Source organism: Anolis carolinensis, chromosome 1 (genome assembly GCF_035594765.1).
Source record: "Anolis carolinensis isolate JA03-04 chromosome 1, rAnoCar3.1.pri, whole genome shotgun sequence".
NCBI lineage: Eukaryota > Metazoa > Chordata > Lepidosauria > Squamata > Dactyloidae > Anolis > Anolis carolinensis.
Window position 1 is genome coordinate 3654302 of NC_085841.1, and position 27446 is coordinate 3681747.

Below are 27446 nucleotides of genomic sequence, written 5' to 3' on the forward strand. Positions count from 1 at the left end.
AAGGAGCAAGACATCAGAACAAAGGCCATTCAGACCAAGATCGAAAAATCAGCTGATGACCCAAAATGCAGACTGTGCAAGGAAACCGATGAAACCATGGATCATATACTCAGCTGCTGTAAGAAAATCGCACAGACAGACTACAAACAGAGGCACAACTATGTGGCCCAAATGATTCATTGGAACTTATGCCTCAAGTACCACCTCCCAGCAGCAAAGAACTGGTGGGATCACAAACTTGCAAAAGTCCTGGAAAATGAGCACGCAAAGATACTGTGGGACTTCCGAATCCAGACTGACAAAGTTCTGGAACACAACACACCAGACATCACAGTTGTGGAAAAGAACAAGGTTTGGATCATTGATGTTGCCATCCCAGGTGACAGTCGCATTGACGAAAAACAACAGGAAAAACTCAGCCGCTATCAGGACCTCAAGATTGAACTTCAAAGACTCTGGCAGAAACCAGTGCAGGTGGTCCCGGTGGTGATGGGCACACTGGGTGCCGTGCCAAAAGATCTCAGCCGGCATTTGGAAACAATAGACATTGACAAAATCACCATCTGCCAACTGCAAAAGGCCACCCTACTGGGATCTGCACACATCATCAGAAAATACATCACACAGTCCTAGACACTTGGGAAGTGTTCGACTTGTGATTTTGTGATACGAAATCCAGCATATCTATCTTGTTTGCTGTGTAATAATAATAATAATAATAATAATAATAATAATAATAATAATAATAATAATAATAATAATTTTATTTTTATACCCCGCCAGCATCTCCCCAGAGGGACTCAGGGCGGCTTACAGATATAAAACAAGCATACAATGGTATCAAATACAAAAAACACACAAATAAAATTAAAAGGCATAAGATAAAATCACAATCATTGTAAGACACATGTTAAAACACAGTAATGAAATCGTAATATGAACTGGGCAAAGTGCACTGACTGAAACTTGTAAATATGAAGGATTTTACCATTTATGTCTTTTAAATGCAATTTTTTATCCTGTATTTTTGTTTTAATTGATTTATTGTATTACTGTTTTATCTTTTTATAGTGTGATTTGTATTATGTTGCCTATGTTTTGTCCTATGTTGTTTGGGCCTCTGCGCCATGTAAACTGCCACGAGTCCCCGCGGGGAGATGGTGGCGGGGTATAAATAAAGTATTATTATTATTATTATTATTATTATTATTATTATTATTATTAAGTTAAAGGTGCTATAAAATCATGGGGAGAACCTTAAACTGGGGTGAATCCTGTGGCTATGTCGAAAAATTAACCAACAGGTACAACTGGTCAGAAGTAACCGCTAGTATAAGGGTTCTTTTTCACACCTTTCTGCCTTCCCGTCTTTCTTCCTCTTCCCAAGGACATCATTTATTCTATCTCTGCCTCATTTGGTCCAATTCCCCCCTCCCGTGCTGACTCCCCGACCTCCAAAGCGCAAGCCTTTTCTTCCAGCTAATCCGTAAATTACAAGAGGCTCCTATTTTAAAAACCCTTTCCCTTGTCACCTTCCTCCTTATCTAGGGATTTGGGATGCTGCTGATGGAGGAGGCGGAAAGAATCGCCAAGGAAGAGCACGGGTCGTGGAAGATTGCCGTTATTTCAGGTACGTCACGGGCGGATCGGCCTTCCGGGTTTATTTGTCTGATAAGCTTCGAGGGCAGGCTTTGTTAGCCAGAGGACGGAGCTGTAGAAGGTTGGAAAGACATTGGAACGTATTGTCCTGATGTTCAGAGAACCTGGTAATGGAATAACCAAATATAGAACTCCCCTTCATCGGAGGGCTGTCTTTCAGAAATGGTTTATCTAGGAGTACTGTTTTCATTCTAGGAATCTTTAGGTTTTCCAGTATGACTGGAGAAGTTGACTACAATGTTGCACCCCAAGGCAGCGTGAACACTGGAAACTAGACAGAGACCAATCTATATTTATATATATAAAAGGGTAAAGTTGTTTGCGCCGTGACTATAACAACACAACTAAACGCCCGAGAAACACCAAACTTGGCAACACAACGCAAAAGCCTTGCCTCAAGGTTCATACAACACAGCCGAACCCCCAAAACAGAACCAGGACCCGCAAAACCCCAAAAACCGCTCTAATAAGAAAACAGAACAATAAAATCTCTAAAATCAGGACAATAAATACAAATCAACACTCACAAGACAGGAGAATTCCAGACAGGAGAATTCCAGACAGAAAACAATCAGACCAAGCTAACACCTCCCAACAAAGAATTCCCTCAACCAGGAAACAGCCAGGCCTCGAACCTGCAAGGCCATTCAATGCTAATCGAGGTAACTAATTCCACCATTCATACTTCCTGCACTCAGACTATTCATTGCTATTTGACCTGGTCAACCAACAATTCCACAAGGTAGAAAGTATCCAGGCTTCCAGGCAGCAAGACTATTCACTCCTCTTCAACCAGCCCAACCAAAATATACACTACATGGATAACCCTCAGGCTTGTAAGCCATCAGGCCGCTCCATTCCATTCAACCAGCCCAAGCAAAGAGGCCCCTATATAGAAACTGCCCAGGCTTAGAAGCACAAAGGCTATTCAGTGCAATTCCAATTGGCCACAGCAACGCGTGGCAGGGCACAGCTAGTAATCATATAATATCTTTATTAAAGCAAATATAAATTCAGGAATGCATAAGCAGAATGTATGAGTGGGAAATAATCCTTTGTGAAAAGGTATTAATAAGTCCAAAAAGATGAAGGAAAATGTCCAATATTATTGTCCAAAGTTCAAAACTGAAACACGCTCAAACTGTTGGGAAGTTTGAGTGGGGAACAACAAGGAAGCAAGGCTGAATAACAAGGTCCCGAGTCACTAGGAGATCGTGGATATCAAAGCAGGAACAAGACGAAGCGAAGATCAAACTTGATTCAGGAACAAGGCAAGGAAGTGAATTTACTCCGGTTTAAATCGGGAGTCGCGGCTCGGCTTCGCTGCCAGAAACAGGAGGCTTGGCTTGGTGAAATCAGGGAACTGGAGTCGGTGAAGTGTTCTCAGGAAAACGCTACGTTGACACCACAAATTGTCTGCAGTGCAAGGCACTTTTATGGAACGAAGATCAGATCCCAACGAAGGGAGACCAAACTCCCCAAAGGTTCCCAAGAGAATCTTCTTATCCACAATCCCCTCGAGATGCCAAGCGGTTACTCCTTCTAAGCCATTGTTTTTCTGATCTCTGGAGATGCAAAAACTCCTTTCGGTTGAAGGGCATGGTCTCTGGGGAACTCTGGACATCTGGTTCAGCCACGGGAGTAACATCTCCAGTATCTCTCCCAATTAAGGAAGCATCTGAACTATCCACAGCCGGCAGCTGTAACTGAAAGGAGCTGGGAGAACTGGGCAAAAGGTCAGAAAAAGCTTCATCCTGGTCAAAAGTTCATTTCTGGATCAGGTTCAGAAGCCAAAGGTAGCTGGGGTATGGCATACAATATCATACTGGAGGGCCTAGGATTGCCTACAGAGAACATAATCAAACCTGTAAATATGGAGGGCTGGTTGTACATGCCAGTCCTTTCTTCCCTGGAATTCCAAAAATTCCCAATATTTTACTACCAGATGTCATGAAAACTTTTTTAAACAAAGGTTCTTTTCATTGCAATTTTCAGTATGAGAAGGTACATCAAAACTTTACACTTTTACACAAAGCACGACATTAGAGATACAGACGTACAGATTCTATGTACCTACATTGAATTCACAAACAATCTACAGTTACATTGGCTAACAAACAAGCAAAGGGAAATTACATTTTCCATCAGCATTCACACACATGTACATGCATTCATGCTCACGCATACATCTGTTGCACCTCAGGTTAGCTTCACCTTGCGAAATACACCAGGCTGTACACAGGTTGTAGTCTTTTGTAGTTTATTAGGAAATAGGAAATAGACAGTTCTTAAAAAGCAATAGTAAAATTCCAAAAAATTGTTGCAAAAACAAGGCTATAACAAATAATCCAAGAAACATTAGGCATAAAACAAGGTCCCATGAATGCATGACAAAGTCCCAAGAACAGGAACACACCAAGGCTGCAAGATAATCCAGAAAAGCAAGAGCTTGCCTCTTGACTCAAATGAGAAGTTGCTTTGACAAAGGTTTCTCTCTCAGCACACTCTTTTAATACCCTTTGCAGAGCATGAACGCATTTCTTTGCCCTCTGACCTCTCTCTTGTTTGCTATTCTAACACTCCTGCAAACCTTGAATTCCAAACGGCCAGCTCGATCTAAAGATTCCGTTTTGTCAAGGCCAGACAGCTCGTTAGCATTAGCGTCTGTCTGTATGCTATCAGGCTGGGAGTTGTCCTCCCTTCTTGAGTCAATTTGCACCTGGCTAGCTTTAGTATCATCTTCAGTTATCATCAACACCATTCCCTGCCGTGGGAAAGCCTCCCTGCTCCTCATCTTCCACAGCAGGAACACTCTGAACCTGAATCCCATAATTCCCATCAGAGTCATCTTGAAACTCATCCTGAACCTGAATCCCATCATCATGCACTTGGATCCCAGAATCCTGAACCTGAATCCCTTCTTCATGCACTTGCATCCCAGAATCCTGAACCTGAATCCCTTCTTCATGCACTTGCATCCCAGAATCCTGAACCTGAATCCCTTCTTCATGCACTTGCATCCCAGAATCCTGAACCTGGATCCCTTCTTCATGCACTTGCATCCCAGAATCCTGAACCTGAATCCCTTCTTCATGCACTTGCATCCCAGAATCCTGAACCTGAATCCCATCATCATGCACTTGCATCCCAGAATCCTGAACCTGAATCCCTTCTTCATGCACTTGCATCCCTGCATCCTGAACCTGAATCCCATCATCATGCACTTGCATCCCAGCATCCTGAACCTGAATCCCTTCTTCATGCACTTGCATCCCAGAATCCTGAACCTGAATCCCATCATCATGCACTTGCATCCCAGAATCCTGAACCTGAATCCCTTCTTCATGCACTTGCATCCCAGAATCCTCATCAGAGTCACACGAAAGCTGAGTCAGAACAGCTCATATCTCAGGAAGGATGGAGTGAGTGGATTCTTTTCTTCCAACTCTTGTCTTCCCAGGAGTTCTGTTGTTGGGGACAGTTTGTTATCTTAAAAAGCACACCAAGAAACCCAGAACCAGCTGAGCTCGTATTAAAAACAGCTCATGTTGTGTCTATCAACAATTTGCGGCTGCATCTCAATGAATCTGGAAGGCATTGTGTTGCTCTTCTGTCCCTCTGAGGATGAAAGCATTGGTGAGAGGGCTCATTTGAATGGTAATATTGCCCATTTGAGCATGCATTGACGTGGATGTAAATTGGGACGTGGGGAGGGGCTCTGACGTCCTGGCCCTGTGGAGTAAGGTTTGCTTTTGCAGCCTCTCTCTTTCTCTCCTGTGTGTATAGAATGAGCATGAAATCCTATCCTGGGCCAGGACTCCTTCCGTCCTCCAAGGCCTCGAATTCAGAACCGAACGCTCAAGAAGGCCATTGAAGTGCCTTCAAAGAAAGGAAGCAATGCCGCTTTCCTATTACCTAGGCAATGCTATCTGAGGAGCACCCGTTTCTTGGTGGAGGTTTTAATCGTAAATGAAAAGGCAGCCGGGACTGGCTTCGGCATGAAAGGAGATTAACCCTCCTTTGTTAATTTCGGGAACTAAAGCCTGCCTGTCTTCCCTTTTGCTCTGGAAAAAAAGTCTATATTTCTCAGCGGTCAACAAAGATTTAACAAAACTCTTTGGCCGGCTTCCAATTTGCCAGCAGGAGCCAAGTTCTTAATACTCAATATAGGAAAGCTACAACATTGATACTATAGATCTGCAGGCCATAAAAACTGCCCTGGGACACCCTAGGAAGCCAGCTTTCTGCACTCTTTAACAGATTAAGGAATGTCATATGAGGGTTGAATGAAAAGTAATGCCTCCACCTTCGTAACTTCTCAACAGATGGCAGTCCTGGTTTGCAGCAGGTCCTGGCTTGTTCAGCAGACTCTCCTCTGCAGTTCAATTTGGCAGGAAGCCATAGCATTGAACGGTTGTGTTGTTAAAGTGCGAAGTATGGAACCTGTCAGAGTAATTAACGCAGCGCAGCAGCAGTTGGATGGAGTCAGAGGAACGTAGCACGAAGAGACACCCAGAGACGTTAGTAAAACTACATACAAGTTTTACTGTACAAGACAAACAGACTTGCAGACAATAGACACAGGACTTGACTCTAGACAGACAGAACAGAACTGATGTAATCAGTAATGCATACACACTTGTGTCTGGACACTCCCCAGTTCCAACCACACATCAAGGTCATCACAGCTTCTCAGTAATTAACTCTTTCCAGACTATAGTACACTCTGGATGATGCAATCAGTATGCAATACAAACCAAGACACAAATTGCATTTAAACACTATCAATACACAAATCCCACATTAACAGAACCCTGCACAGGTCGGTCAATGCGACTTAAGCAACATGCAGTTACTGAATTCTTGACCGCAGAAGGTGTCACCCCAAAGGAGATTCATCAGAGAATGCAAGCTGTTTATGGTGATAGTGTTGATGTGAGTCTTGTGCGTCATTGGGCGAGTAAGTTTAAAGATGTTGGGGTGGGAACATCTGATTTGCGTGACAAACAAAGAGTTGGATGTCCTGTGACAGCAACCACCAAGTTTCACAAGCAAAAGGTTGACAAATTGATTCAGGACTATCATTGTATCACTCGGAGAGAAATTTCAAGCATAATCGGCATTTCACAAGAACATGGGGGTCACATTATTGCTTTTCTTGGCTATCGGAAGATCTGTGCACGATGGGTCCTGTGAGATGCTGGTTGCGGAAACAGAGTGTCGACTTCTTCCGTAACGGCTTCAGAAAACTTGTTCATCGTTGGCAGAAATGTTGGCAGAATTGTCTGGTGATTATGTTGAAAAGTGAATAGTGGTAGTCAAAGAGCACATTCTAAGGATTATTTCTGCGTTTGATTTATTAAAATATTCCCATCCAAACCGAAGTAATGAAAGTGGAGGCATTACTTTTCATTCAACCCTCGTAGGTTTGGTCAGACCTTGTCTGGGATCCTATATCCAGTCCTGGGCACCACAATTCAAGAAGGCTATTATGGTCCGGAGACGAATAACAATAATAGCCCGAAGTTTGGAAACTATGGGTCCCAATAAGGAGCTGCTAGGAATCTAGGGATGTTTAGCCTGGAGAAGGGAAGGTTCAACTTTTGTTTTCGTGTCAGGAGTGACTTGAGAAATTACAAGTCGCTTCTGGTGTGAGAAAATTGGCCATCTGCAAGGATGTTGCCCAGATGTTTTGATGTTTTTACCATCCTTGTGGGAGGCTTCTCTCATGTCCCCGCATAGAGCTAGAGCTGATAAAGGGAGCTCATCCGCGCTCTCCCCGGGTTGGATTTGAACCGGCAACCTTCAGGTCAGCAACCCAACCTTCAAGTCATCAGTCCTGCTGGCACAAGGGTTTAATCCACTGCACCACTAGGGGCTCCTCGGAGTAAACTTAAGCAAATGCATGCAAGCAGCATCAAATTACAAGCTAAAGACTATATACATCAAATGTACATCACTTGGAGTAGCTATATTCTTAGTAACAGAACAATTAGGTAAAATGAAGTGCTTCATCCTCAACTCACTGTCTTGAATCTGAGATCAAAGAAGGCAATAGATAAAAGTTGACAGAGGAGGGGGAGCTTTTATATGCATGTTCTGGGCTCGTATGGTCTGGTTGCTTGGATACACCAAAAGTATTTATATGACCATGCATTGCAATACACAGAAGAGCAAATGGGGAAAACAGAATTAAAGGAGTCGGAATGGGTAACGGCACACGAGGGGGCCTAGACTATCTAAAATTCCCCTATTGCTCTCACAACAACTAAAGGCAGGTGAAATGCTTGATTTTTCCAATGCTTTATCTCTGTGTTGGCTTACTATTCAACACTTGGTTCAAAGGGTTCACTCCAACTGTAGTTTTGTGATATTTTACATCACTATCCTTGAATATGTACTTCGTGTTGGCTTCGGGTGTGTCGACAACTGCTGAATGAATGTGGTTTGACACCACTTTAGCTGCTATGGCTCAATGCTATGGAGATTTAGTTTGAGAAGGCACCAGCACTCTTTGGCAAAGAAGGCTGAAAAGCTTATGAAACTCCCAACTCCTATGATTCAATAGGATTGAGCCATGGCAGCTAAAGTGGTGTCAAAGTGCATTAATTCTACAGTGAAGATGCACCCTTGGACTAGTGGGAGTTGTAATCAAACCTTGGGTTAGGTTAGACCAGGCATGGGCAAACTTGGGCCCTCCAGGTGTTTTGGACTTCAACTCCCACAATTCCTAACAGCCTACCGGCTGTTAGGAATTGTGGGAGTTGAAGTCCAAAACACCTGGAGGGCCTAAGTTAGCCCATGGCTCAGACGATTATGCTTGTTAGGGACTCCTCTTCTTCAGAAGAGGAAGGGGAGCAGGAAAGTGTTCATGAATGAGAGGAGCAGTTGGAATCTGAGGAGGAGATTTTGCAAGTTCCCACTTTTCAAGAGAGGCGAAAGGAAACAGAACAGAGACGTCGTTCATCTAGAATAGCTGCCAGAAATGCAGCTGAGTAATTGGGAACTGCCCTAGCAGCTGGGAGGGAACTCAGGGCTATAAAGCAAAAGCAGATGCAGCCAGCTCTTGCTGGTAACAAACTGACTCTAATGCCTAAGCCTTCGCCCCCCTTGTGCCTGCTTCAAGTCTGCATCTGGGAAACTGGTCCTAAGGATTTATTGCTGTTTCTTTGTCTGAAGTAAGACTGCTATTTGATTCGGGAATTTATCAGAGACTAAGAACTGTGTTTGCCCTAAGACTTCCTTGCTTCATTTTGCATTAATCCAATGAGTGTCCTGTACTTTATATTTTGCTGAAGTAAAGCCGTTTTAATTTACTTACCACTGTGTTTTAAGGCTGTTCTTGAAAGACAAGACAGGACAATGCTAGACCTCAGTTGTCATCTGAACTGGCTTTTCACCAATGATGGTTTGAAGACTCTCTTGCACCTTAAAACATCCCCTTAATTTTTTTCTGGAGCCAGTTGTTTCCCCCTGAAATTCTTTGCCAGCTTTGTTTTTCTCTCTACTTCTTTAACTTGTTTCGAAGGGACCGAAGAAGCCGTTATTCCCCTGTAATCGTTTCTCATTTGCACCATGAAAGGAGCCCCTAAGAGGGAAGCACTTGAGGGCAGCTGAAGAGCCCGTCTCAAACCAGCTTGAGCCGGGAAAAGCCATGGGCCGTCTTTGTGGCAGGGAAACCCCGCGGGGCCTTTCAGTTCTTTAACTCAGCTGCTCCTTCAGAGACCTAAGATCTGTTCCTCTGCAGGAAATCATTCCAGCTCCTGCGGAAGAAGCAGAAGCAGCAGAGAGCATTCGTGTTCGGTTTACGAAGGGATGGAGACGGGGGCAGCGCTTGGCTCTGGGATTTTAACTGGATCTTCTATGGAGAACCATAGAAGGGAGCCCTGAAGGCCATCCAGTCCAACCCCATCCTACCAGGCAGGGAGATGGGCATCCATCTTCTGCTTGAAAAACCCCAGTGAAAAAGCACTGGACTCTTAATGCAGCCTATATTGCTGTAGAGTTGGAAGTGATCCCCAAAAGCCACCCAGCCATGGAAGAACACACAATCCAAGCCCTCCTGACAGATGGCCATCCAGCCTATGCTTAAAATCCTCCTGAGAAGGCGTCTCCACCAAACTTCAAGGCAGCCAAAAATCTCTTACGATCAGGAAATTCTTTCTAATGTTTAGGTGAAGACTCTTTTCCTGCAAATTGAATCCATTGGGTGGTATGAAACTACATAAATCCTACAGTATAGATGCCCTCTTAGTCAGTTGTGTAATTTCTGCATGTTATTTTTCAATTTCTGCTTTCGTTGACACTTTTCCATAGTTTATATCTGTTAATTTTGTATGGTTTTTAAGCTATGATGTTTCCAAAATTCCACATTGTTGTGGTAATCTCTGAGTGGTTAGACTCAATTTAACCCTCTCTGGGGGAGATTCCACCAAAAATCAGCAGAGTAGCAAAAGCAAAGCTTTCAAATGCAGCAGTTACTTACACAGGGTGAGCAAAGAGAAGCCTTTCAGCTTAGGATGGCAATCGATTGCAGAGTCTCAGTAAAAGTTCAAAAACATTTATTCAGGTAAAAAGAACTCCAGTGTAGATAGAAAGGCTTGGGAGCTGTCTAGTCTACTCTAGACTGGTTTCTAAAGAAAAATAAGAAAGGAAAAATAACAAATATCTAAATAGTTACATCTTGCCAGGAGAGATGGCAGGACGTGTTGTTAGCTTGAAGAACAAATGGAGAACAGAGAACCAAAATTGTTCCCACCTCATGGTCCAGTTTATTGGGGCCATAAAAGACATTCTGACCAATGAGACATTAGTGTCCCTGAAGATTCACATTTCTACTAACTTCAAAGTAAGGGATGTGACGTAAACAGGATAGAGTGAAACACAGTAAACCCGTCTAGGCATGCTTTGGAAACAGGGAAAGGATTCCCTCAATCTAACTCTATCATCTATCTAACTACATTTAGACTTGAGTAGTCCAGGATGATTCCCAACACACATAAGTTGACTTTGGTCCATTACTAAGAAAAGCAAGATACAGTAGAGTCTCACTTATCCAACACTCGCTTATCCAACGTTCTGGATTATCCAACGCATTTTTGTAGTCAATGTTTTCATTGACTCTACTGTATGAATAATGATGATGATGATTTCTGGCACCCAGTTTTGTCCAGGAACATGCTTTCGTTTGGTCATGATGCACCTCTTATTTTGCCTGAGCTGAAAAGGCCACCTCTGCTAGTCATTTTTGGAGATTTGCAAGCCTTGCAAACAAAAAACGCATAGTTGGTGTTGCACAGAAAGATGGAGAGAACATACCACGCTTGGGACCCGTCTCTGAGACCCTCCCCGGAACACTTTTTAAAAGCTTCTCTCCAGTTTGGTGCTTTTAACCTTTCCTGCCTGGCCAATCAAGCCTGTATTGTTCTCTGCCTTGTGGTTTGGAGCCTGGAAGGAGGGCACCCTCCTTAGCAACCAACATATTCCCCTTTCTCTTTTGAAAGAACCCAAACGCAAGTGCAGACACTTGATTATTGGGAAGAGAGTGCTTGATTTAAGGTAATTTTCGGCTCCTCTGGCGTGGCGGTGCCGGCATCGCTACCGCATGTTGGCTCCATTGTTCGGAGCACCAACACTCCTAAATCACCCGTTTATACTTGCTTTGCTATTTTTACCAGTTGGTTTCGCCGCATCTACTTTTGTTGAGGTGAGGCGGTATAAAAAATGTTTCCCTACAAGACAAAAACTAATGTGTTACTTACATTTATTTTGGGAAGAAGAAAGCCGTAAAAGAAGCCAAGGTGTTGTTGTTTTTGTTGTTGTTGTTGTTGCTGTCTAGTTCTTTCTGGCCTATGGCAACCCTATTTCTTTCTTTAGAGGGGTTTTCCTCTTGCCTTCCTCTGGGGCTGAGAGAGTGTGACCTGACCAATGTCACCCAGTGAGTTTAATGGCTAAGCAGAGATTTGAACCCTGTTCTCCAAAGTCTTAGTCCATTGCTCAAATCACCATATCACACTGCCTCCTATGATGATGATGATGATGATGATGATGATGATGATGATGATGATGATGACGACGACGACGACGACGACGACGACAACTATCATAACTATTATTTTTTTTATTTATATCCCATCTTTTCCCCAATAATAGGGCTCAAAGTGGCCGATGACATATTTAAAAACAGGAGAAAACTATACGGAAGCTTCCACAAAAGCAGAACTATTTTTAAACGTAGAACCAAGGTCATCTCTTGGGAGGGCTTAGATTGTGTCTTCTTGCCTGGCAGAACTGGGTTGAGATGGATGGCCTTTGAGGGGTACCACCTAATTCTATGATTGTAAATATGATTACTTTTTCTAACCACGATCTCTCACAGCAACCTCTCATGGAAGTCTATGTGTTATTCTTTTCCATTAAGTCTTGGAGTTTGTTTGCGAGGCCCTGAAAGGAATAGAGGTCATCCCGTCCTCATGCAAAACCCACTCCTGTTTACCTCTAAGCTTTTTTCATTTACTTTATAGATTACGGAGAACGAGTCAGTGAGTCAGTTATATTTGGGGGCAGATGGGGAGCCATTTGGTTGCTGCAGTTACTGCTGCTGAACAGACAGAAGTCAGAAAACCCTTGCTGATCACCTAGAGACCTGGAGCTCATTTTCTTCCTATTATCAGATAATTGCCACCCAGCAAAGTGCGCACCTCATTTTTTCAGTGCCATTTGGAGAGCGTTTCTTGAGCGTCATGCATTTTGGTGCACCTTAGTCCTTTGTGCCATTTGGAGAGTGTGCATTTAAGCATCCTTTTTGGTGCACCCTATATCCATGTGCCATTTGGAGAGTGTTTCTTGAATGCCATCCTTTTTGGTGCACCTTATTCCATTGTGCCATTTGGAGAGCATTTATTTAAGCATCCTTTTTGGTGCACCTCAGTCCTTTGTGCTATTTGGAAAGTGTTGCTTTATCACTGCCCTTTTTGGTGTACCCTATTTCTATGTGCCATTTAGAGAGTGTTTCTTGAACGCCATCCTTTTCGGTGCACCTTATTCCTTTGTGCCATTTGGAGAGCATTTATTTAAGCATCCTTTTTGGTGCACCTTATTCCTTTGTACCATTTGGAGAGCAATTATTTAAGCATCCTTTTTGGTGCACCTTAGTCCTTTGTACCATTTGGAGAGCAATTATTTAAACATCCTTTTTGGTGCACCTTATTCCTTTGTGCCATTTGGAGAGCATTTATTTAAGCATCCTTTTTGGTGCACCTTATTCCTTTGTGCCATTTGGAGAGCATTTATTTAAGCATTCTTTTTGGTGCACCTTAGTCCTTTGTACCATTTGGAGAGCAATTATTTAAGCATCCTTTTTGGTGCACCTTATTCCTTTGTACCGTTTGGAGAGCATTTATTTAAGTATCCTTTTTGGTGCACCTTAGTCCTTTGTGCAGTTTGGAGAGTGTGCATTTAAGCATCCTATTTGGTGCCCTTCATTCCTTTGTGCCATTTGGAAAGTGTTTCTTCATCACTGTCCTTTTTGGTGCACCTTATTTCTGTGTGCCATTTGGAGAGTGTTTCTCGAACGCCATCCTTTTTGATGCACTTTAATACTTTCTGTCATTTGGATGGTGCTTATTTAACTATCCTTTATGGTGCCCCCTCATTCCTTTGTGCCATATGGAAAGTGTTGCTTTATCACTGTCCTTTTTTGTTGCACCATATTTCTATGTGCCATTTGGAGAATGTTTCTCTAGTGCCCTCCTTTTTGGTTCCCATCTCCAATGAAGGCGATGGTTTCGGTGACGTCTTACTTCGGCCGGGGAGGGGGGCATGTTGCCTTTCAATGCGGCCTCTCTCCGCTATGAATTAATTACCACGTAGCGGGGCTGATCAGCTTTCCCTTGGACCAGATTTCGATTTGTGTGCTGTCAAGTAGAAAATTAACATGGACGCAGGCCAGAAATGTGGCATGCCTCAACGCGTACCGCAGCTGGTTGAGGGGGGAGAGGCGGTCTTGGGGAAACGGATGGTGTCCGAACCTCCTGCTGGCCACAGCGTTAGCCAGTTCCTTTGTTAAAAAAAGACCATAGCAAACTCAAGTGGTGGGAAATCATAGAAAAGACTCCAAGGGCCATCCAGTCCAACCCTTTCTGCCGTTCAGGAAGCCCTCCCACCAGATAGCCATCCGGCCACTACTTAAAAGCCTCCAGGGAAGGAGACTTCACCAGACTTCCAAGCAGTTTCCCTGATCTCAACACGATACTCCTATTGATGCAGCTTAGAATTACAATGCCTTTTGTAGCAGCAACATCATACACTTGGCTCATGTTCACTTTGTGGTCAACTAAGTCTTCTATATCCCTTTTGCATGGGCTGTTTTCAACCCAGGTGTCTCCTATCCTATATCTCTGCATTTCCTTTTTGTTGCCAAAGTGTACTACCATATATTACTCTCTGTTGAAATTTTTATTTTTAGTTTGGGCCCAGTTTCTTTTTGTCTAGAGCAGCGTTTCTCTTTTTTTGTGTCCAGTGTTTTTATTTATTTATTATTTATTATTTATTTATTACAATATTTATATCCCACCCTTCTCACTCAACAGGGGACTCAGGGCAGCTTACAATAAAACACATATATAAAAATTGTACAATGCACTATAAAACAGTTAAAAATCATTAACTTACATTGGACATTCATAAAACACATTCTAAAATACAGATGGGCTTGTTTCAATTTTATTGGTTCAGCTTTACAATATCTTGCTTACACTTTTAGTTTCCATTGGTGCTCACATTTATACACACTTGGTTTCCATGTAACATTGCTTTTATCTGCACCCTCTCTTTTTATACATCCTTTTCTTAAAAGGGGTGGGGGGAGAAAAATAGGAGGCAAGAGAAAAAAAAGAGGGGGATAAGTAACCTTTGGTCTATCCCAATGTGGTCCCAAATAAAGCTTATATCATATGCTTCACCCTCTAAATCAGGGGTCCTCAAACTTTTTAAGCCGAAGGCCGGTCCACAATCCTTCAGACTGTTGAGGGGCCGGATTATCATTTGAAAAAAAATAAATACAAACAAATTCTGATGCACACTGCACATGTCTTATTTGTAGTGCAAAAAAAAACAAACACAACAACAATAACAACAAGAACAATGAAAGAACAATACAATATTTAAAAATAAAAATAATTTTAACCAACATACATTTATCAGGATTTCAATGGGAAGTGTGCTTCTGTTTCTGGCCAATGAGATAGTCAAGTTAATTAGGGTTGTTGTTGTTGTTGTTGTTGTTGTGTGTCTTCAAGTCATTTCAGACTTTGGGCGAGCCTAAGTCTAAAATGTATTTATTTATTTATTATTTATTTATTTACTGCATTTATTTACTACATTAGTATCACACCCTTCTCACCCCAAAGGGGACTCAGAGTGGCTTACAAATTATATGTACATACAATATATTATATTATTAGCATAGCACAATATTAGCATTATATATTACTTTATTGAACTATACCACTATACTATAATATTATTAGTAATATATGTAATATAGAATATATAATTAATATTATTATATGGTATTATTAGTGTTATATTGTATTACATTATAATATTATTATCAATATTATATGTATATACAATATATTATATTATAAAACTGAGGGCAGGGGCCAGGTAAATGACCTCAGAGGGCCGCATCCAGCCCCCGGGCCTTAGTTTGGGGACCCCTGCTCTAGACCTCTCTATATTAACTCTTTTCTCATATTACAACACCAACAAAAAAAAAACATTAATTTATTCTTCAAAACTCAAAATGAGCAAGCCCTTCTCTTCTTTGTGCAAAAAGTGAATAAAAGGTTTCCAGACTTTGAAAAAAAATTCAGTGTCCCTTCTTTTAGTAGACATGTTAATTTGTCCATTTCAGCCAAGTCCATCATTTTTATCATCCATTCCTCCGTTGTTGGTATTGTTGTACTGTTCAATTTCTGCGTGTATAGTCTGGCTGCTGTGGTCATATATTGCCATAGTCTATCCTGATTATTTCTATCAGTCAGACCAAGTAGAAAAGTCTCCGGTTTTAGCTGGATGCTTCCCCCTAAAATTTGCTGGATCACTGAGTGTATTTGAATCCAATATTTCTTGGCATGTTTACATGTCCACCACATATGATAGAAGGTGTTGTGGTAATCTCTGAGCGGTTAGACTCAATTTAACCCTTTCTGGGGAAGATTCCACCAAAAATCAGCAGAGTAGCAAAAGCAAAGCTTTTAAATGCAGCAGTTACTTACACGGGGTGAGCAAGAGAAGCCTTTGGCCATTTAGGATTGCAATGGACTGCAGAGTCTCAATAAAAGTTCAAAAAGTATTTATTCAGGTAAAAAGAACTCCGTTGTAGATAGAAAGGCTTGGGAGCTGTCTAGTCTACTCTAGACTGGTTTCTAAGGAAAAATAAGAAAGGAAAAATAACAAACATCTAAATAGTTGCATCTTGCCAGGAGAGACAGCAAGATACTTCTTGTTAGCTAGAAGAACAAAGGGAGAAAGAGGAAGCAAAATGGTTCCAACCTCATGGTCCAGTTTATTGGGGCCATAAAAGACATTCTGACCAATGAGAAGTTAGTGTCCCTAAAGATTCACATGTAGCCCTTTCTCCCACATTTTCTCCCATTGTTCCAACATTATATTGTGCCCCACATTTTGAGCCCACTTTGTCATGCATTTTTCAACTTGCTCATCCGAGTTTGGGCCCAGTTTTCTAATTTGTTAGAGTCCTTTCGGATCCTGATCCTGTCCTCTGAGGTCTTTGCTGTCCCTCCCAATGTGGTCTTATCTTCACATTTGATGAGCATGCCTTCTATTCCATCATTCAAGTCATTGATGAAGATGATGAATAGCCCTGAAAGACCCAGGACAGAAGCTACTCTTGCACCCCATTGAAGGCCTGAACCTACCTGGGATGGGGTTGTTGTATGTCTTCCGGGCTGTGTGGCCATGTTCCAGAAGTATTCTCTCCTGACGTTTCGCCCACATTTATGTCAGGCATCCTCAGAGGTTGTGAGGCATGGATAAACTAGGCAAGGAAGGTAAATATATATCTGTGGAGAGTCCAGGGTGTGACAAGAGTCCTTTGTCAGTTGGAAGCCAGCGTTAATGTTTCAGTTAATCACCCTAATTAGCATTGGAAAGGTTTGTCTCTTGCCTGGGGGGCATCCTTTGTTCAGAGTCATTAGCCGTCCTTGGGGCTCCTCTGCCCTCAGAGTGTTGCTTATTTGTTTATTTATTTATTTACAGTATTTATATTCCGCCCTTCTCGCCCCGAAGGGGACTCAGGGCGGATTACAATGAACACATATATGGCAAACATTCAATGCCAACAGACAAACAACATACATTAGACAGACTCAGAGGCATTTTTAACATTTTTCCAGCTTCATGATTCCGGCCACAGGGGGAACTGTTGCTTCACTGTCCAGTAGTGGCTGTACTTCCTCATTCCTTTCCTCATGTTTTGCTGGCAGTTTTATGGTGTTGTAAATTAGCCTCCCCGCATAAAGCGTCCCTAAATTTCCCTAATTGACAGGTGCAACTGTCTTTTGGGGCTGCATAGGTCAACAGCAAGCCGGAGCTATTAATGGTCGGAGGCTTAACCCGACCCGGGCTTCGAACTCATGACCTCTCTGTCAGTAGTGATTTATAAGCAGCTGGTTACTACTAGCCAGCTGCGCCACAGCCTGGCCCCATCTACTGTTCTGATTTTTGAGTTTTTTAATACTGGTAGCCAGATTTTGTTCATTTTCATGGTTTCCTCCTTTCTGTTGAAGTTGTCCACATGCTTGTGGATTTCAATGGCTTCTCTACCTGGGATGGATTGGATTCAGAACCTTAGAGAGCTCTTGAAAATCCGAGATGGAAACTCAAATTCGGATCATCGCATCCCTAGTGAGCTTGAAATGGTGCCAGAAAGAGACGATGATGAAAAGGGACAGGGTCTTCCCTGAAAGAGCAAACAGTTTTTGCTTGAATTTTCCACTTCATTTGGAAGCAGGCATGGGTGAGGCTACAGGGGAGAGAGTGGGCCGACCTGGCCCATCTGCATTCTCATTCCATCCCTGGCGAGAGATGGGCCACTAGCGTAGCATCGGAGGCGTCTTGCAAGAAGTGTCGCTGTGCCGCGGCGGAAAAGGAGCCCAGCACCACCGCGGACCCTCCAGATGGAGAGATTACATCTCATTGCTCTCCCAGAGAGATGGCAATCTTTCATTAATGATGCCGCGGCTCTGCCTTGGTCCCCGTTGCAGCGAACGGCTCAGTGGGAGACGGAGTCAGCAGCAGAAGAAGCAGAAAGAGAGGAAAAGGAGGGGTCACGAAGCCCCTTTGGAGCCCCTAGAATCATAGAATCCTAGAGTTGGAAGAGACCTCACAGGCCATCCAGTCCAACCCCATTCTGCCAAGAAGCAGGAAATCTCATTCAAAGCACTCCCGACAGATGGCCATCCAGCCTCTGCTTAAAAGCCTCCAAAGAAGAAGCCTCCACAACAGGCAGAGAGTTCCACTGCCAAACAGCTCTCACATGAGGAAGTTCTTCCTGATGTTCAGGTGGAAGCCATTATTCCGCATTCTAGTCTCCAGGGCAGCAGAAAACAAACCTGCCCCCTCCTTCCTATGACTTCCTCTCACATCTTTATACATGGCCCTCATCATGTCTCCTCTCAGCCTTCTCTTCAGCGGGCTAAACATGCCCAGTTCTTTATGCCGCTCCTCATAGAACTTGTTCTCCAGACCCTTAATCATTTTAGTCGCCCTCCTCTGGACGCATTCCAGCTTGTCAACATCTCCCTTCAACTGTGGTGCCCAGAATTGGCATTATCCAACGTTCTGCCGGCCCATTTACGTTGGATAAGTGAGACTCTACTGTATACACACACACACATATACAGTAAAGTCTCACTTATCCAAGCTAATGCACCAGCAGAAGCTTGGATAAGCGAATATCTTGGATAATAAGGAGGGACTAAGGAAAAGCCTATTAAACATCAAATTAGGTTATGATTTTACAAATTAAGCTCCAAAACATCATGTTTTACAACAAATTTGATAGAAAAAGCAGTTCAATACGCAGTAATGTTATGTTGTAATTACTGTATTTACGAATTTAGCACCAAAATATCACGATATATTGAAAACATTGACTACAAAAATAGCATGGATAATCCAGAAACTTGGATAAGCGAGGCTTGGATAAGTGAGACTCTACTGTGTGTGTGTGTGTGTATGTATGTATGTGTATATATATATATATATATATATATATATATATATATATATATACACACACACACACACACACACACACATGCGATGAATCACTGACCAGGAGGTCATAAGTTCGAGGCCCGCTCGGAGCTATGTTGTTGTTTGTCTTTGTCCTATGTTAAAAGGCATTGAATGTTTGCCTAATATGTGTAATGTGATCCGCCCTGAGTCCCCTTCGGGGTGAGAAGGGCAGAATATAAATGCTGCAAATAAATAAATTAAATAAAATATATATACTAGCTTTGCCCAGCCACGCGTTGCTGTGGCTTATGGGAATCCTTTGTTGGCCAGGTGGAATAGCAGTGAATAGCCTTGCAATCTCAAAGCCTGGCCGTTTTCTGGAGTAGCTGGAGCTTTTTGTTGTATGAACCTAGAGGCATGGATGAGGGGCTGTGCTGCCAAGTTTAGTGTTTCTGGGATGTGTAGTTTTGTTGTTTTGTCCTAGGACGAAATTTCATTACCCTTTTATATATATAGATATATCTCACAGTATTTTAGTTCTTTTCCAAAGCTGCAAGGAACAGCCACATTATACAAAGAGCAGAAGACATGACTAGGTGTAATTTTGGCCTGTGCATTGGCTGATTTAGGGGTAGATGTGGATGCCCAAATTACAGAGGCACAAATTGGCTGAAACACATGGTCACAATGTCTTCCTTCCTTCCATTCTTTCTTCTTTCTACCATTAACTTCTTATCTTTCCTTTCTTTCTTTCTTCTGCCCTTCCTCCCTCTCATCTTTCTCTTTCATATACTCAATTTGTTCACATGAACCAGGGATGGATTTTCAATTAGGATTTAACATTTGGAGGAAAATGTTCCCTGGCCACATTCAGAGAGCCTCATCTTTGCGCCTGAATGGCCACTGCTAGTCCCGTCATACGCATAAACACTCTTTGGTCTCGTCTCCCGGTTGAAATTAAATCTCCGGCTGAACTGCCCGTTTGGGGCTCTTTCTTATCTTTCATTTCTCCCTTATCTCCAAAATGCACATTTTCCATCGCATTGGCAAAGCCTGTGTACATCTGCAAGCCCAAGAGGGACACAACTTGAGTAATCAAATCCCTTCGGTCCCTCGTTGCTGCAATATATATTATTCTGGAATAGTTAAAGAAAGCACTTCCCAACGGCAGTGAGAAACATCTGAGCACAATAAGAGAGAGATGATTCCATTATTTGAACATACCCTCTCACACACAGACAAGAAATCTTCCTTTGGAGGACTCCTATGGTTTAGAAACAGAATCATAGAATAATAGAGTTGGAAGAGACCACATGGGCCATCGAATCCAACTCTTTGCCATGCAGACGAAGCACAATCAAAGAACACCCGACAGATGGCCATCCTGTTGTAGATCAGTCACCCAAGGCCGATGATTTAGAGGGTTGTGAGCTTTCCTGTGGATGATTCAGAAATTATTGTGAGTTTTCACAAAGTGATGGGCCCTCAAGTCTAGGAAATGATGGTTTGTTCTGTGAGAAAACCAACTCACGAAGTGCAGGACCTCAAGAGCATTCAGGGGAGTCAGATAAGAAATCAAGTGAAGAGCTGAGTGATAAGGAGGGTTCCCATGGGAACCCACCTGCAGCTACAGAGATCAACAAAAGTCTTTATTTACAAATCAAAGCCGAAAATAGAGTGTGTCATTCAGAGCGATTATGTGGGAAACTTGTGAAAGAAATTCACGGGAAACATAATGATTTCATGGGTGTCTATTAAGCAACAAGTTGTTTAACTTAAGGTCAGTTCAGGCAATTCTGCGTTGGAGTGAGAAGCTAAGCCTGAGTTCCCTTGTTCCTGGTTCCCGTTAAACTTTTGAGTTTGGATTTAATATATCCTGGAAGTTTTTTATGCTCCTGTTCAAGTCTTACTAGTTATATCTTCCTGATTGTGGACTTATGCTGTATCTGTGATTCCTGGCTGTTCCTGGACTTCGTCACCTTTGAAACTTCATGAGACAGTGGGATTATTGTTTGATTCTCACCTTTTGCCAAACCTTTTTGGATTATATATTTTCTTTTCTTATTCCTGATTTGTATATGCTTTTTATATGTTTTTTACAATAAACTGTTTGCTTATATCCGTGAACTCTTGTGTGGTGCAGTAGTCATAGGAGTTTCCAGGACTGGAGTGCAACACATTCTGTCTCTGTTTAAACTGGGTTCAAATGGCGCAACTCACTGGGTGACCTTAGCTAGTCATTGTTTCTCTAAGGACATAGTGTCCTTAGTGGGGAAACATGGGGGAGAGTTGAACCACATGCAGTTAACCTAAAGTGTGGTTTACTTGTTGGCTTGTTTGTCTGTTTATCTGCTTGTTTGTTGGCCTGTGACCCCCTTACAGAGTCATTTGAGTGGAATCATGGACAATCAAAGTCCTCTGGGCATAGGGTTGTTGTATGTCTTTCGGGCTGTGAGGCCATGTTCCAGAAGTATTCTCTCCTGACGTTTCGCCCACATCTATGGCAGGCATCCTCAGAGGTTGTGAGGTATGGATAAAATAAGTAAGGAAAGGAAAGAATATATATCTGTGTAGAGTCCAGGATGTGGCAAGAGTCCTTTGTCACTGGGAAGCCAGCATTAATGTTTCAGTTAATCACCCTAATTAGCATTGGAAAGGTTTTGTCTCATGCCTGGGGGCATCCTTTGTTCAGTCATTAGCTGTCCTCTGCCCTCAGAGTGTTGGTTCCCATCTACTGTTTTGATTTTAGAGTTTTTTTTAATACTTGTAGCCAGATTTTGTTCATTTTCATGGTTTCTTCCTTTCTGTTGAAGTTGTCCACATGCTTGTGGATTTCAATGGCTTCTCTGTGTAGTTTGACATGATAGTTGTTGAAGTGGTCCAGCATTTCTGTTTTCTCAAATAATATCCTGTGTCCAGGTTGGTTCATCAAGTGCTCTGCTATGGCTGATTTCTCTGGTTGAATTAGTCTGCAGTGCCTTTCATGTTCTTTGAGTCTTGTTTGGGCCATGCTGCTGCGTTTGATGGTCCCTCTGTAGACTTGTCCACAGCTGCATGGTACCCGGTAGACTTCTGCAGAGGAGAGAGGATCCCTCTTGTCCTTCGCTGACCGTAGCATTTGTTGGATTTTCTTTGTGGGTCTGTAGATAGTTTGTAGGTTGCGCTTCTTCATCAGTTTGCTTATGCGGTCAGTGGTTCGCTTGATGTCTGGTAAGAACACTTTTCCTCTGGGTGGATCTTTGTCTTGACTCTCATGGCTTGTTCTTGGCTTTACAGCTCTTCTGATGTCTGTGGTGGAGTCTCCATTGGCCTGTAGAGCCCAGTTTAGGTGGTTTAGTTCACCTTGGAGGAGGTTCGATTCGCAGATTCTTTGTGCACGGTCTGTCAGGACTTTGTGCTCCTTTTTTCGCTTGGGTGAGGGTTGAAGTTTTTATGAAGGTATCTATCCGTGTGTGTAGGATTTCTGTAAACTGTGTGGCCCAATTGTTGATTGGGTTTACGGATGACCAGAACATCTAGAAATGGCAGATCCTCTGGGCATCTTTGGGCATATTGAAAAGCTCAGCTTCGCGGGGTTGTGTGCTACCATTGTGGGTTTTCCTAAAAGCCTTCCTTATCCAAGTTGGATGGTAACAAAAGGGTTGAGTTGATCTGAATTTTGCTCCCGGCAGGGTCTGATTAAAGAGCGGAGGACGAGGAAATTGCAAGCTCTTGATGAGCAGATTTAATTGTGGCCGCGGAGGCCTCTTGTTCTCCTGAAGTGGAGGCAAAGTGGAGGTGGAGGGGGCCTCAGAGACAACGGTTGGAAAGAGGCCGAGGCTCTTCAGCCTTGGATAATGAGGCCCGCAGCTGGGCTTCTCCTATCCATTGAATGGGACCCTGTAGTCAGACTCCCAGGTCTTCATCACAGCATCGTGCAACTGTCCAGTGCTGAGAAAAGGGTTCATGTCTGTTCAAAAGACCCTGGAAATTCATAGCTTGCAAGAGACCCCAAAGACCATCCAGTCCAACCTCCTGCCATGCAGGAAGACACAATCAAAGCACCCCTGAGTAGCCCTTACTGTCAGGAAATTATTCCTAATGTTTAGATGGAATCTCTTTTCCTGGAATTTGAATCCATGGCTCCGTTGCATCCTAGTCCCTGGAGCAGCAGAAAACAACCTTGCCCCAACATCTTTTCAAAAACCAAAACATGGCTATTGTATGCCATCTGAACTTTCTCTTCTCCAAGCTAAGCAAACCTTGCCTCGTAAGCTAGAGGGATTCATAGTCTCCAATTTCTTTTTGGAGAATAATGATCTTTGGAAAGGCATGACCTTGTTAGAAATCATAACCTTTTGGGAAAATGATGCCATAACCTTTTGGAAAATGGCATTCACCACCTTTTTGGGAAAAATCAGGAATCTCCTTGAGAAAAGTTAAAAACTTGCTTGAGTCAACCTTCTTGTTAGTGGTAAATATCCACTAGTATTCATGCAAGGCAGTCAGGTTCCTCAGCTGTTGAACTGATATACAGTAGAGTCTCGCTTATCCAAGCTCTGCTTTTCCAATAATAATATATAATAATAAAACTTTATTTATACCCCGCCACCATCTCCCCAACGGGGACTCGGGGCAGCTTACATGGGGCCATGCCCAGAACAATACAATATAAACAGCATATAAAAGAACAACGCATCACAACACAGTGAACAATACAATAAATAATAATATCCATTACAATACAAATCAAGGAAACAATCCAGGGTTCTGTATTATCCAAGGTAGTTTGCCTTTTAGTAGTCAATGTTTTTGTAGTCAATTTTTCAATACATTGTGAAATTTTGGTGCTAAATTCATAAATACAGTAATTATTACATAACGTTATCGTGTACTGAACTGCTTTTTCTATCAAATTGTTGTAAAGCATGATCTTTTGGTGCTTAACTTGTAAAATCATAACATAATTTGATGTTTAATAGGCTTTTCCTTAATCCCTCCGTATTATCCAATATTTTCGCTTATCCAATGTTCTGCTGGCCCGTTTATGTTGGATAAGTGAGACTCTAATGTACTTAAATATCTCTTTGAACTATTAGGGACAAAGATATGCCAATGCATCTTATATATATATATATTATTTTTATAGATAGATAGATAGATAGATAGATAGATAGATAGATAGATAGATAGAGGAGAGTTTCAAAAATATTCTTTTCAGTTGCCCAAAAAATATCTACTCTCCCTTAAAACATCTTGGTTTAAATCATGCTTTCAAGAGACCAAAATAAGTAGACTTCTTTAAAAGTAACATAGTTGGTTTACTCACAAACTTCATGCATTCAGCATACAGGTACATTGCATATCAGGCCGGTTACAGATAGGATTTGAAATAGTTTCTCTGTGCAGGTAACACAGGGCATCTTTCTTCTAATCCTAACAGCCCATAGTCTAAAGCATCTCCCTGTTCTGAGAGCCTAATAGTCTGTTCTCTAAAGCATTCAGTTTCTACGGACTTCTAAAAACACACTGTTTCTACATTGAAGCTTCTGCTTCTACTGGCGTCTGAAAGCATACTGTTTCTAAAATGGAGTCTGAGTCCCAAACAATCCCAGTTCCCATCACATGGTATGCAGCCCCTCGCACAACATAGAGTTAAGGAAAACTGCTTGCCAATACGCACATATACAATACAGTAAGCAATCTGAATTATATACAAACAAATTATTAGTGGCGGCTTGAAGAAGGTTGCTATTTCCAACATATTTTGACGATTTTAGTCGCCCTTCTCCGGACACCTTCCATCTTGCTCATATCTCAAGCTAAAGCAAACTTGGGCCCTCCAGGTGTTTTGGACTAACTTCCACAATTCCTAACAGCTGGTAGGCTGTTAGGAATTGTGGAAGTTGGAGTCCAAAACAACTGGTGGGCCCAAGTTTGCCCATGCCTGCTGTAGAATTAATGCCATTTGGCACTACTTCGACTGCCGTGGCTCAGTGCTATGGAAGTTGTAGATTCACAATATCTTTGATGCCTTCTCTCCCAAAGAGTACTGGTTCCTCACTAATCTACAACTTCCAGGATGACATAGCATTCAGCCATGGCAATTAAAGTGGTGTCAGACATTATTTCTACAGCATAAATGCATCCTAAGTCATAGAAATATAGAATTGGAAGGGACCCCAAGGCTGGGATTACAGAATGCATGTTTTTTTCTCGCTCTGGGCATCCCATCCTTTCTTCTCCACCTCATTTTTGCCTCTTTTGTCTTCCAGGTGTGGGCACCAGGGATTACTACCGGAAGATCGGCTATGAGCTGGAAGGGCCCTACATGGTGAAGCGATTGGACTGAAGAACAGATACCGGACATTGTGGAGCGACAAAAGCTTTTGTTTTGAGTGTGGGAGAGTGAAAAGGTGTAGGTCAACCCAAATTGGTCAACACCAATTGCTAGAATTTTCTTTCTAGCAGATGAGTCCCAGCATCGTTCCGGGATCTCCTTTACTTCCCTGCCCTTCTCTTGTTGCCCTTTGAAAACCAACAAGAGCCCCAAAAGCGTGGCCGTACTGGATCGGGCTACAACTCCCTATCATCCCCAGCCAGTGGTCCGAGTTGGACTGGATACTCTGTTTGCCTCTCCAGATACATTGAGACCACATCTCTCACCTCCGACGGGGATGATGAGAGTTGTAGCCCAACACAATGGGAGTGGCAAAGTTAGGAAGCTGGTCTTTCAAGCAAATGAAAGAAGCTTGTTTTCTTATCTTAGCTTCCTTTACCCACACCACTGCCTTCAGTTGGCCTAAGCTCTTCTCCTTTCTACATCTCCCATTATTGCCTGCTATTTGACCAATTTTCCATCAGGTTTGTCAAGTTCTACTTAGGATAACCAGTTGCTTTTAATATCCCATTTTACACCGCCTTTGATTTGCAACCTTCATGAGGACTAGAACCTTTCCTCTTGAAATCTTTTGACATCTTGAGAGGATATCGGACTTTTTTCTTCCTTCCCAATTTAATGTTGTTGGGTCTCATTGACATTATTTCCCATTTTAGTTTCATTCACACCAATGCTTTCTGTGTTGTTTGGCCGGAATATCCACTCTGTGTTTGTTTGGACTGTGAGCTCTCCACGGTGCTGAGCCATGACTTCCAAGGAGCTTCATCACCTTGGACAGTATTTTTAAAAGCCTTTGAGAGCCAGGAACGGATTCACTTGTCCCACTGACATGGGAGCCGATCTCAATCACTAGTCTCATCATCCCCAGCCTTAAGCTGGAAGGAATCTTCACATTCAGAGACGTGAGTCCTGGGTTCTAGGAATTTCACCATTTTTAAGGGCTCTAATGCACCTGAATTGCTTCTAGAATAATCCCGCTGGCGTTGAAATGATACAAGCCACTTCTCTCAAAAACAAGCAGGCATTTTTGAAGAAGGATGTTTCCAAACTGTTTTCCAAGAGTTTCCTTCCATACTTCCCTTTTCTTTTTGCAGTGGTCCTAACCAAGATGCTAGAGATTGCCTGATTTCATTAAGGCCTTTTATGGTTTGCATATGTTGCTGGGGTGTCGTGTTGTAACATGGTTGGAGCTCTTTCTGCACTAAAGGACAAAGGATTTCTAGTTTTCAGACCAAGGCAAGACACAGGAGAGGGGAGGAATATGGACACCTTTTCAAACCAGACTTCACTCCTGCAAAGCAAACCCGTATTTGGAAAGCAATGCCAATAAACCATGGTTTGCCCAGCACTGTTTATTATATTACTTCATCGTAGCAGTGTGTTGCACCCTTAGGCTGCGTAGGCACCTCAAAACCACACTGGAGCCCCAGAATATAAGCAAGTAAGCTGTTTATTGAAAGTTATAAGTACGCACAAGTGAATAAAGTTCAGAGTCAATAAAATGGGTTTAAATCCACAAGAGCAATGTACTTGAAAATCTTAAAGCAAGCGTATAAGAACGTCACTCAAAAACATAGTCCAAACCAGATATCGAACTCAGTCCCACGAAAGGCATCAAGAATAGTCCAAAGTAGGTTCAAATCCAAGGCATGAGACAAACTGGAACCACAGGAAACAAGGCTAGGTTGTAGGATCAAACTCCAAAATAATCCAAGGTAATAGAAATCCAAACAGCAACGTTACTGGAACATACAACTGGATCCAAAGGCAAAACAAGGCTGGAACTTGAAGCAAAATCTACGGCTTCAAGAATATACAGGAACACAGAGCAAAGATCTTTCTCTCTTGAATTGCAATGTTGCCACCTCTGCTATGGCAGAGAAGAACCAGGCATTTAAGGAAAATCCAAGGTCTTTCTTTCATGAGAAAACTCTTTCTCTCATGAGAAAACTACTCATTAGAGCGCTTCAAAAGCAGTGGTTTACTTCTTCGCAAACATTCTAGTTCCCTCCTTCCATGAGTTATCGCTCCTGTTCTATCAAACTCATTATCCTCCTCTAAACAAAACTGTCCATCTGACACCTGGTGAACTGGCCTTGACAGTGGAGATGAATGAGGTTCTAAATGCCTGCTTGCAACC

General features: G+C 42.5%; 1 protein-coding gene across 1 annotated transcript in view; it reads left to right on the forward strand.

The window, feature by feature from the left end:
* elp3 (elongator acetyltransferase complex subunit 3) overlaps positions 1-26651 on the forward strand; it is a 153036-nt gene extending 126385 nt beyond the window's left edge. Inside the window, exons 14-15 of the mRNA XM_003227805.4 lie at positions 1549-1630; positions 25182-26651. Of these exons, the coding sequence (XP_003227853.1) occupies positions 1549-1630; positions 25182-25258 (159 nt within the window). The 3' untranslated portion in view covers positions 25259-26651. The remainder of the gene's footprint in view (positions 1-1548; positions 1631-25181) is intronic.
* Positions 26652-27446: the final 795 nt, after the last annotated feature.